General features: G+C 41.3%; 1 protein-coding gene across 1 annotated transcript; it reads right to left on the bottom strand.

Annotated features, from left to right (window-relative positions):
- Positions 1-735: 735 nt before the first annotated feature.
- LOC139929752 (forkhead box protein P2-like) lies at positions 736-11,636 on the bottom strand. The gene is made up of 15 exons (XM_071922752.2): positions 11,481-11,636; positions 9,197-9,301; positions 8,314-8,397; positions 7,413-7,506; positions 6,021-6,168; positions 5,424-5,528; positions 5,213-5,300; positions 4,459-4,596; positions 3,417-3,603; positions 2,812-2,882; positions 2,595-2,696; positions 2,371-2,492; positions 1,630-1,696; positions 981-1,123; positions 736-865 (listed from the first exon to the last, which is right to left on the bottom strand). The coding sequence occupies exons 1-15, from the start codon at positions 11,634-11,636 to the stop codon at positions 736-738; spliced, it is 1,740 nt and encodes a 579-aa protein (XP_071778853.2).
- Positions 11,637-11,712: the final 76 nt, after the last annotated feature.

Genomic DNA, 11,712 nt, shown 5'->3' with positions numbered 1-11,712 from the left:
AATGATTTTTAATGATCTTCAGTCTTAAAATCTGGGTAAATTAAGGTTGAATAAAACAAACAAAATGATGAAACATACAGGTCCAAATGTGAACAAAAAATACAGCTTCTAAATACTTACTAAATACTATAGCTGTTAGTCCTTGTATCATGGCTTCATTCAATTGATTTGAAAATTAAAAGTCTTCAGATTGATCAAATTGACATGAACAAAACCAGTAGAAGTGTGACACTGGAACCACAGGTGGCGCTATACTTCACCTCCTCCTTTCTGCTTTAAGGTTAACTTGTCAGACAGCTTAAAGCAAACTGAAAGAAATTAAGACTCTCCCTCATTGCAGTTTTCAAGTATATTAAGCACTTTGGATGTTGTTTTGGCTCAACACCTTTCATTGTCATCGGTAGTGTAGTGATAAAATAAATAGTGGGTAAACTATTGACTATGAACTGATCGAAATCAGGTGAAAAACTGTCAAGACTATAAACCAAAAATTCTCAATAGTTCCATATTGATGTGTATTTGTTCAATCTTATTTGGATGAGAATCTCATAAGGCTTGCTGAATTCATGAAGATTTACATTAGCTTAAAATGGAATGTAAATTCTATTTTACAAATAAAAAGATGGATCTGTCTTGTGTGCGCTGCGTCCCTGAATGTCAGCGAAGGCAAGTCTTTTACTTTTCTGCTTCATAACTGTTGTTATTTTAAGTCTGAGACCTGTCCAGTGTCAGGTGTCATTCAAGGTGGAACGACTGCTCTTCGTGGTTTTCTGTCTCGTCCTGCTGCAGATCGGCTGGTTTCACCGCTGACGTCAGAGACTCTGGGTCGTCTAGATTCAGTGCTTCTTCTTTAAGATAGAGAGACCTGCAAGAGGTGAAAAGCAGAGGCATTTTGGTCAAATAATGTACTGTCACACCTCGTTTCGTTGATCTTTAATGATGTATAAGCATTTCATAGAGTTCACTGGAAGGAAACTCACTGCTGGACCGGAGGAGAGGAGTCTGGGTTACTGTGGCTGTTGCCGTCCGAGTCCAGTGACCTGCTCTGCTGTATTTGGCTCATTAATCTTCTGCTTATACATTCCTTCTTGAATCCCGGTAGCGATGCCTCAGCCAGTGCCGTCTACAAAGAAGATTGGTCAAATATAAAATAGCGGCCGTACCTCAACCAGTTCAACCCACTGTGATCAGTAAAGAAGTATCGAAGCCCATTCCTGCCAATTAATAAAATAAACAAACGACTGAATTTAGATTTTTTTTCTTGCAATTCTGACATTTTTTCTTCACAGTTCTGACTTCATTTCTCAGGCGTCTGAGTTGTTTTTTTCTCGCAATTCTGACTTTTTATCACATAATCACAACTTTTTTTCCTCTCACAAATGTATGGTAGGCTAAGCATTCAATTAAAACGGTCAGAATTTTTTTTTCTGAGGTATAAAGTCAGAATTGTGAGAAAAGAACTCAGAATTCTGAGATATAAAGTCAGAATTCCAAGATACAAAGTCACAATTGCGAGAAAAAAACTCACGAGTCAGGTGTTTTTTTATTTTTTTTCACTGAGTGGCGAGCATGGGCTTCCATAAACTACGGTAGATGCTTGAGAGCCACACTGAAACATAATCCTCTCACCTGTAAGCTAACATTCAGAGCCGTCCCAAAAGCGATGGAGGACATGTTTTTCATCAAAGATGGACTCCTGCAGAATAACAGCCATAACAGAAATTGTCAGAATGCACTCATCCATTTCAAATTCATGGCAAATAATCAATACCTGGTATGTATTCCAAAACCCTCAACCCAGGACAACAGGCATAGTTAGAGGCAAGGTCGGTGCTGATGACTCTTCCATTAAAAATGATCAGAATAGGACATTCTACTGGAGCCTTGAAACCGTTGCCATATTCAATTCAGCCATATTTATCATACATTCATTCATTCATTTATTCCTATATTCATGGAACAAATTTGTGTGCAATACTGTAGATGCAATAGGTTCTCTATTTTGGCATCATGCTACACAGAGGTACAGTGACATACAATGTGTCTCTTTTAAGTCTTAACTGTAGTTAGTTTTGATTGTCATTGCTTTGATTGGTGTCATTTTAGTTTCTTTTATTTCTGTCCAGAAAGGATGATCTGCTTTTGAAATGGTGTCCTTGTTAAATCTGGATCATTTTAGGCCTTCATTTTAACTTTTTCTTTTCATTCCCTATTCATTTACTTCTCCATTTTCCTTTTTTCTTGTGTTTTAAGTTTTGTTTTACCTGTTTGTAATGTTGGCACCACTGAAAAATAAAAAACGAAATAAAGGTTGAATGAATGAATGAATGAATGATTATGACATATAGCAGGTCAGCTGATATACCGCACCCTGTGATCTTCTGGGACCTCCTCCTCTGGTATTCCACCTCGTCCACCGTCCACACGGCGCCCTTCACATTCTCCACACGCACAAAACACTTGTGCAGGCTCAGGTTGTGGCGCACTGCATTCTGGTCCAGAGAAAATCGTATTGAAGGAAATCACTGAACACACGTTGCACGATCGAGTATGAAATGCACTGGGATCATGAAGTTAATTGGGGGGTGTGATACCTTCCAAGTCGCAGCGTTGCGTCTGAAATAAGCGAACGTCCGCGTGAACCAGCTGTAGATCTCGTTGAGCGTTAACTGCATGTCTGACGCTTCCATTATAGCCTGGATAGATGGAGAGAAAACAACAGTGGCATATTGTGGGGTCAAGTTGAAGTCTTGATTGGGAGAGACAACCATTATTGTACCATTCAGTTCTAATCCAAGTCATTGATCGTACCTGTCTTATCAGCGTTGCATAGGTAAACGGTGGTCTGATATCAGTGTTCTTGTAGAGCTCATATTCACTTTCTAAAACAAAATAAAACATAATCAGTGGAACATGGAATGGCTAATGTCCAATTAGCACTTCTGTCTGTCTTTCCCTCTGTTTATATCTATCTACCAGAGGTGTGACCAAGTCAACTTTGCTCGAGTCCCAAGTCAGTCTCAAGTCTTGAGGCACAAGTCTCAAGTCAAGTCTCAAGTCTAAATGTAGACTTGTCTTGAGGCACAAGTCTCAAGTCAAGTCTCAAGTCTAAATGTAGAACACCAAGTTAAGTCAGAACAAATCAAGAGTCCAGTATCAATTCAATATCTTAAAGAAAACAAAATATCTTGGACTTTTCAATGCAATATGGTTTTAATAGAATAAAAAGTACAAGTCAAAGTCAAGTCCCAAGTCACCAGAATCCAAGTCAAGTCAAGTCTCAAGTATTCTCTTCATGCGTCAAGTCTCAATTAATTACATTTCTGACTCGAGTCCAAGTCATGTGACCTTGAGTCCCCACCTCTGCTATCTGCTGTATGGGCGTATTATAAAAGTGTCTGTAGTATAAGGTTTACCTGGGGACAGAGTATAGACCGAGGGGTGATGTCGTCGTCTTATGGCCCCAGCACATGAAGGATGACTGGGTGAAACTCCTCCAAACCCCTGGGACGGGGGGCTGACGGGGGCCAGAGGCGGGGGGGACATCTGGGCCGAGTCTGGGGGGCTCAGCGAAGGCAGGGTCACACCCGGGGCTGAGCTGAGCTGAGAGGGACACAAAGAGGCAATCCATGTTAACAAAGGAATGAGAGAGTGGTAGAGAAAAGAAACTCAGAGGGAGATCTTCAACAGAGTGTAACAGAGCGATTCGATTCGCCTCCTCAGAGGTGATTCCACTAATATCGCAAGAGGGAGGAAGCCAATTATTGTTAATTATAGGGTGAAATTGTTTGGTGAGTGTTGTGATTATGGTGCAATATTTGCGAGATTAACAAATGATTAGCTTCCCCATTATCAGCGGCATGTCTGTTGTCTGAAACACACTGGCAGGCATCTGGTGCCAACAGCTGGGCGCCGAAAGGAGAGGAAGAGCTCAGTGAGTCACACAACAGAAGGAGTTTTCAAACTGGGCTTCAGAGGAGGGAGAGCTACACAAAATAATAGTGTGAAAAAAACCTTTGGTCTTCATTTGAGAAGTATGGTAAAAATGGTAATATTTTAGCAAGAAGTGCATTTGTGATCTGATATGAAAGCATCATTTCTCTGAGCAGTGTCAAATGTTTGTGACCCTAATCTCGCGCAGGTGTGCCGTCCCAGTAATCTCTGCAACGTTTACCATGGCGATTCTTTGTTTCTCAGAAAATGACACCATATTTTTGCGGCTCATCCAACTGTAAGTGCTCCGCCAGGTCACAGTGCTAAACTCCAATTACAGGCCAACAGCGTCTTCATTGCTGCACAGTAAGCTGGAGAAGATGAGGCAGCAGCGAGAGAGTTGTTATTTTCACACTCCACGGCATACCGTCTGTAGTGTTGCTTACAGCTATAAAGCACCATACAATTTACAACTCATTTGCTTTGGCTCTGTTGTTCACACAACTATTACCGCACACTATCTACCTGTTGTCTGCACGGGTCAGCGGCCGTGTCGGACTGAGGCGACTGTACACCCACGGGTGCAGAGAGTGACTGAGCTTGTAAAGGTGGCAGATGCAGGTGAGCCATCATTGCTTGCAGACGCTCCCGTTCTTTAGAGAGCTGTTAGAGGAGAGATGAAGGGGGAGAGAGAGAGAAGAAAGCAGGAGACGCTTTAGAGTCGACTGTGTGACAATAAAATCGTGGAGCACAGCTTATTGAAATGGAAGTCTGTGAACCAGGCAAAGTTTTTGCAAAGGACAGTTTTCCCCTGTGTCAATGCATGAAGATTTACCATGAGCTAGGGAAATTCAAGAAATGAGCATCCAATGTTGCAACATTGCTTCTATGGAAAAAATGTTTGGGGCATTTTTGCCTCTATTAGATAGCTCAAAGTTGAGAGAAAGGAAAGACATGCCTTAGCCCACTGAACCACTAAGATGACCCAGAGGAGATACTTCTTTATTCTTTATTAAATTAAAATTAAACTCAGAATTCTGACTTAAATCTCAGAATTCTGACGTTAATTTCAGAATTCTGAGATTTAAGTCAGAATTCTGAGTCAGAATTCTGAGAATAAAGTTAGAATTCTGACTTTAAACTCAGAGTTCTGAGTTTACAAGCTTCCCATTGTCTCACAGTGTCCTGAAGAGCTCAAATTTGCACGGTTCCTAACACGGATCCAAACAGCGCTTCTAACTTTTCTGCCGTTTGACATCTTCATAGGAAACACGCCTACCTGAAGGTCTAGTTGCTGAACCACCTGCATCTGGACTCTGCACTGCGCTGTGCTCCTGTCATCCAGGGTGTGTTCACTGCCAATGTGCCTGACAACACATGTAGCAGTGGTAAATCACAAGCACAAACATGCATACAGTACACACCCACACATACACACAGGGAAGAAAATGCCTTAATGTGAAATGCAAAAGGATGAATTGAAATCTTACTTGATAAACTGGCTGAAGTTTTCACAGACAGACTCACATCCGGGCCAATTACACACACCGTGACTGTAGAGAACGTGCGTTGCTGCACGGTCGGCTTTAACAGCACTAGAGGAGGAGAGGGGGCGGGGGGGGGGGGGGGGGGAAGCACTGTCATGATTAAAAACCACAGCAGCAAGAGAACACCAACAAAAGGAGAACAAAACAACAATAAAACAGATATAAGGCTGTTTTGTTTTCTTTTTAGATACCACAGAATGACAGAGAGAGGTGGAGCGGAACACTGAAAAACAAATGAAAACCTATTTACTTTTGATTTTGGACATGTAGTCATGTAAACTTTTCCTTTGCTGAAGCCACTTTAGGTGGTGGAACACAAAGCAAACAAACAAAACAAAATATATTCTCCCGAGGGGAATTAAAAGTGAAGTCTCGCTGCAAAAGCAAACACCTCCCGCTCCCGGAGAAAAAAAAAATTTGTCTACTGAGATGACAACTCTTTGATGTTTACAGAAAGGCAATATCGTCTGAGTTCTCACAACTTGTTTACAGCACGAAACAGAGGGAGCGTACCATTCTGTGTTGCGAGGAGAGGGAGACTGGTCACTGGTCTGTCTTCCTGTGACTTTAGCTGGAGTTACGTTGGTAGAAGCAGAGTCCAGATGATCCTTCTTTGGGCTCTTATCTTCTGTTATTCCATTTGTCAGCTCTTTCCATATCTGCTGCACCTCTGCGGGGCTGAAGCCAGCTAAAACACACATGAAAACATACAGCATGTCGTTCATCGCCCATTTTCTGAGTCTGTTGTAGGGCTGGGCGATATTGACAAAATCAAATATTACAATATTTTAAACCGAATACCTCTATATTGATAATGTGACGATATTTGAGGGATGAGAATTCGTGCTTTCATAAGATATTTACACGCAAGAAAATTGTGAAAATTAGTAATGATCATTAGTAATCAGTAATGTGTAATCAGTAATAAGTAATGTGGCTATGATGAGGAGGTAAAGCCAATTATTGTTCATTTTACTCAGCCAAAACAGGCTAATCAGTTCAGAAGATTGTATCACTTTACTGTAACGCAGTCTTTAAGACCAGGAAGAAGTAAAGTTTAAGTTATTTCACAATATTACGATACCAAAATCCCAGATGATATCTAGTCTCATATCACAATATCGATATTATACAATATATCGCCCAACCCTAGACTTTGGGGGGTTTATTATTCATGAATGATACATCAGAGGCAAGTACAGATGGTATAGCTAAGAGTGACATCTGTTCAGAGTTATGGTATATATAGTGAAGGGTTTTGCTGTTCACACATAATCTTTTTCAGCACTGCTTCACATCATACAGTTTCACTTCAGCTGCCCAGTATAACCTCAGTCTTCTACCGGACACTGATCAGCCTTGCTGGAGCCAATGAGGGTTAAAATTCACTAGAAATTATCCCGATTAGAGAATGCATGACTGACTGAATATTCTAATTGTAGGTTTCACTCTGAACATTATTATCTCCCCATGTGCAGTGCAGACAGTTATATAATTCTTGGCTTGGTAGAATGTAAACAACAATTTAAAAATGTCATTACAAAGTGCAAATAACAGAATTTGGACGGAGAGCTTTTGAAATTGTGATCGGCAAGCCGTCTCATTTGTGATTACAGCAGAATAAAATGGAGCTAATATCACCATTCATTTTTCTTCCCCATGATACGTATTGTCACATTTTTGTAATGCGATATATTGAATTTCGATATATCGTCCCATCCCTAATACCAAACCAATAACAAGAAAAAATCTTCCCACATGAGAGTCTCTGGGACAAAATCTTATCAAATGGGGGTTTGTGGCCTGTTTGTGTGTCTATTCGGGGTCTGTAACATGAAAGTGTTTTAGAAAAACCCTGCTTTCGGCTGCCGCTGCCTTCACAGTACGAGGACAGAAGACCACTGGTGTGAAATGAAGTGATGGAGGAGTGACCTGGAGAGGACAGGACGGGTCTCTGCACCCTGAGGAGCTGCTGCTGCTGCTGGAGCTGGAGGAGCTGCTGGAACACAAGCTGCTGCGGAGAGAGCTGGTAGGCAGGGAGAGAGGAGGAGGAGGAGAAGCTGTTGTTGTGTTTTTATGTGATACTCGACTGAAACTCTCTTTTCAGCTGGTGCGTCTGAGATCTGGAGCTGGTAGGGAGTCAGTGTCTTGCTCAAGGACACTTCAGCAGGGCGGATGCTTGCCGACATGAGGTCTTGATCCTGGGCATTTTAGCTAAAGGATCGTCTCCCTACTCACATAATTCATAATGTGAATTACAGCTGGAAGACTAAACTACACTGTATGCTGAATAAGTGAAGAGTGTCATTCCACATCAAGATACAGTGTCAGCCTTTTGAAAAATGTGACACCTACTCTTACAAAATGGTTGCTGGCTTGATGGTAAAGTTGACTATAGAATATTATTTAAGTTATTAGCAAAATAAAGGCCTTTTCTTATGAATATTAATGTGGCAATAAGTAAGATTTTACTGCCCCATAGAACAAAATGACCATAACATATCTGCAGGGGGTTGATATGGTTGTTGATCAATGCCAAAGACTCAGTGATTACTTTATGATTACTTAATTAGCTACTTTACTCATCTCTATTGTGAAAATGTGAGTCTATTATTTGTGTCAATTATAGGCCGTAAACTGTGCCAGAGACTTTGTTGCAATCCCTTTGTCGCTGATAGAGCTCTATAAAAGTCATAGATTACTTAATGGCCCTATAACATCAGACATTTACTTTTTCTGATCAATAAACATCAAGACACTTTTCTCCCAAATAGATATATAGCACTTTAACCCTTCAAATAAAGATTGAAAAAGACCGCGAAGACCCACATACCTCTTTGACTTTCTTTCCCGGGTGTTGGAGCAGCTGTAGGCGGAGCTGTTGTTGCTGCTTCTTGTAAAACTCTTTCAGATGTTGCTGCAAGAAAGGAGATGGAGCGTTATACATGTTCATTTATAATATAGACATTTAGGTGACTCTCATATACAGAGCGACTTAAAATAAGTGCAACAGTAGAATACGCTAAATTCCTGAATCACGATCAAACCAACAGCACCTGTCTGTCTGGCCTAATGTGTATCTGGAGGGCCCGGACATGAAAATATTTGGGGACCCAGGGGATAGAGGACAGTGAAGTGCAGCAGATTGGACTTTCGGTTTTTCAAACATTTCTCGAGTCAGAGCTGCTCTGGAGACAGAAATAATCTCATTGGTCGAGTTAAACCTCAGTGGGCGGAGCCAAAAAAACCGACAGTTTTCAAGTTACCAAACTGGCGATCTCGAATGACAAAGAAGGAACTCTGTTTAAAATGTAAATAGAAAATATAAATGGCAATGACTTCTTTTTTATTTCATTCATGACCATGGCATTCTTGATGTTGGAAGGTGAGCAGGCTAGCTAACTAGTTTACCTACTAGAAGCTAGTATGGCTAGTTTGAACTTGGAAGGTCAGCTAGGCTAACTAGCTAACCTAGATAACTTTTAACAAGATTAAAAAAAATGTCAGTTAGTAGCAAGAGCGCTAAGCTTGATAACATTAGATTCCTCCTCTCCACTCCTTGCCCTTTATGGCTTCACTCTAACATTACTTAGCCAGAAAAACTGTGAATATTTTACTCCACACATTGAGGTTTAACTCAACCAATGTGATCATTTCTGCCTCTGAGAAATGTTTGTAACTAAAACTCCAGTTTACCAGGTGCAGCGGTGTTTTACCTGCTGGAGCAGAAGGGCTTGTTGCTGCTGGTGGATCAGAGCCTGCAGCTGGCCGGGGGACAGGATCTGCTGCATCTGCTGAGGAGCCATCATGGCCAGGAAGACCTGCAGCAAAGAAGAGGAGCGAGGGAACATGAGAGACGTTGAGTCCACAGAGCCAAGGGGAGAGAGAGACGAGGCAAGTGTCAAGTGTTAAACAGTAATAACCATCGAATGGGAAGTCTTCCAATCCAATTACAACACAATGCTGTCAACCTTTTGTGAACATCATCATGATAGATTGTGTCATTGACCCTAAATGAGATGGGAGATAGGTTGACCAGTTAATTAGCAACACAATTACATGCTTGTTGTGACTCCTAATAGAAGTGTATGGATATTAATAAAGGCAAACACTCGCAGAATAATAACTGATCTGCACTGTTACTGATTGAATGACAAATAACAGAATGGTTGTCTCCTTTCATATTGCAGCAGAGGCTATGGCAATTGCCATGACTGAATTATTCCAAACAAGTCCATTTAGTCTGAGGCTGCATTAAGGAATAACAAAAGCCAGTAACAAATTCAAATAACACATATTACAAACAATACTATACAAATAACATGACTGTTGCAGATTGATTATTGGAAAGAAAATACAATTTAGCAATTGAAGAGTTTGTTTTCAGATGCTCTATATTCAGTTTGGGGGGGGAAAAAAATCATTACCTATAGTTTATCATTCAGTATATCTTAACTATAGAGGATCCAGTCAGTAAAAGTGTCATTTTGTCAACAAAAAATTTAAGTTACCTACTGTTCTTCAAAAAGTACCATGAATTGTTTTAACGTTGTGCTGTCAATCATTCTGTAAGAGTAGATGCCACTTTATTTCAAATGACAGATATCTCTTTTTGGAAGAACCCGCTTTGATTCTTGCCATAAAATCTCAACTGCCGTATATCGCCATATACAGACATGTATGTGCAGGGGCTGTGACTAGATGTTGCTCTTGGTGGGTTTCAGAATACCCTCGTGTCTGTGCTGGAGTAATATCTCAGCTGCTTGCAGGATGTAATGAAAGAAGAACACATCTGGGACCTCAGGTTTGTCATCCTCATCATCACAGTCCTTTGAGATAATACCGCCACGATTTCCACCGTGCTGATCAGTGAGAACTCAAGTTTTTAGATGAAAAGTTAAGAACAGCAGAAACACCAACATGAAGGATTTTCTGTTTGGCACAGGCGCTATAATGAGTTGCTTTTTCAGGCATGATTTGGTCTTACACTTGGTGTGTCTTAGACTCAATTCCTGAATCTGCTATTGCATCTGGTTATAAAGAAGGCATTGATGTATAGCTGGCTTCATTATCATGCTTTTCAAACTACTGGGTGACCATTTGTGCCTCGTTGATTGGATGCTACACTCAGAAAAGAAATGCATTAGGGATGAAGGCCCTTCTCTTGTATTATGAGAGAAAACCAGTCCTCACCATCAATAGTCTTCATTTGTAATGTGAGTTTTTGGGGTGAAGAAAAATCTTTCATATCACAGGGAATTATTATGTCTTTGAATGGAGTCACACACTGGCAGCCAGGCAAGGATGCAGCGGTAGTGTCGTTGACATTATCACTTGCAATCACTTTGTTAATAGAAAATTACAAAAAAACATGCTTGAAAATTTACCTCACACCAGTGCAGCAGTACCAGAGCCTTTCACTGTGGGAGGGGATCATTTTTCCTTTATTTCTGACAATATCCTGTAGGCTCACAAGTTGAAGGCCAGATGTAGGTTTTGAAAGTGAATGAAGAAAAGAATAAAAACTGACAAGATGAGAACAGAACGAAGGTAAGGGGGGGTGACCATGCGTCCATTATCTCAGTTGTTTCATTGATCCCCTAGATTAAGATTCCCAGCGAGGGAATTGTAACAGACAACCATAAAATTATGTTGGGCCATGCTTATTTGCCTTTCACTTGCATCTATTTGGCCTAGGTCTGTGGACAATTATTTCTCCCTGGCCCTGACTCACAAACTAATAATGAAGGACAAACAGAGTCCTGCGTGTCAACTCCCAACTCGGATCAGATCTCATATGAAATCCCTGCCACTGTCAACAGAGCTGCAGGCACTGGGTTCGCTGTCCTGTCAGAGGACGTCCAATATGGAGTTGACGTGCAGTATTTCTCCTGACATCTGTTTACCTAACGCTGTTCTATTTCCCGCTTGTGAAGAGGAGGAAGAGACGAAGGAAGAAGAGGAGGGTGAGGGGGAGGACGAGGAGGAGGATGAAGATACCTGTTTATGCTGGAGACTCTGCCAGTTTTCGGCGCTCACTCCACTGCAGGAGTCCCCATTAGCTAGTCTCTCTCCTGTACCGTTGTCTGTGTGACTGAGGAGGCTGCTGGCTGGGGTTTGACGGGCTGCTGTGGGACTGAGAGGAGACTCAGGCATTCCAGCTCAGGTCCTGTAGGAAAACAGTCACACCAAATGAGCCGTAAGACTCGAGGAACAGTAAAGGTTCAGCATT

Source organism: Centroberyx gerrardi, chromosome 4 (genome assembly GCF_048128805.1).
Source record: "Centroberyx gerrardi isolate f3 chromosome 4, fCenGer3.hap1.cur.20231027, whole genome shotgun sequence".
NCBI lineage: Eukaryota > Metazoa > Chordata > Actinopteri > Beryciformes > Berycidae > Centroberyx > Centroberyx gerrardi.
Note: the sequence above shows the minus strand (reverse complement) of the source record. Positions and strands in the feature narration are given on the sequence as shown.

Coding starts and splice junctions, on each gene's coding strand:
- LOC139929752 (XM_071922752.2), bottom strand. CDS start 11,636: ATGCCTGAGTCTCCTCTCAGTCCCACAGCAGCCCGTCAAACCCCAGCC. Junction 6,169..7,412: donor ACCCGTCCTGTCCTCTCCAG/GTCACTCCTCCA, acceptor TGTGTGTTTTAG/CTGGCTTCAGCCCCGCAGAG. Junction 2,883..3,416: donor GGTCTATACTCTGTCCCCAG/GTAAACCTTATA, acceptor ATTTTGTTTTAG/AAAGTGAATATGAGCTCTAC.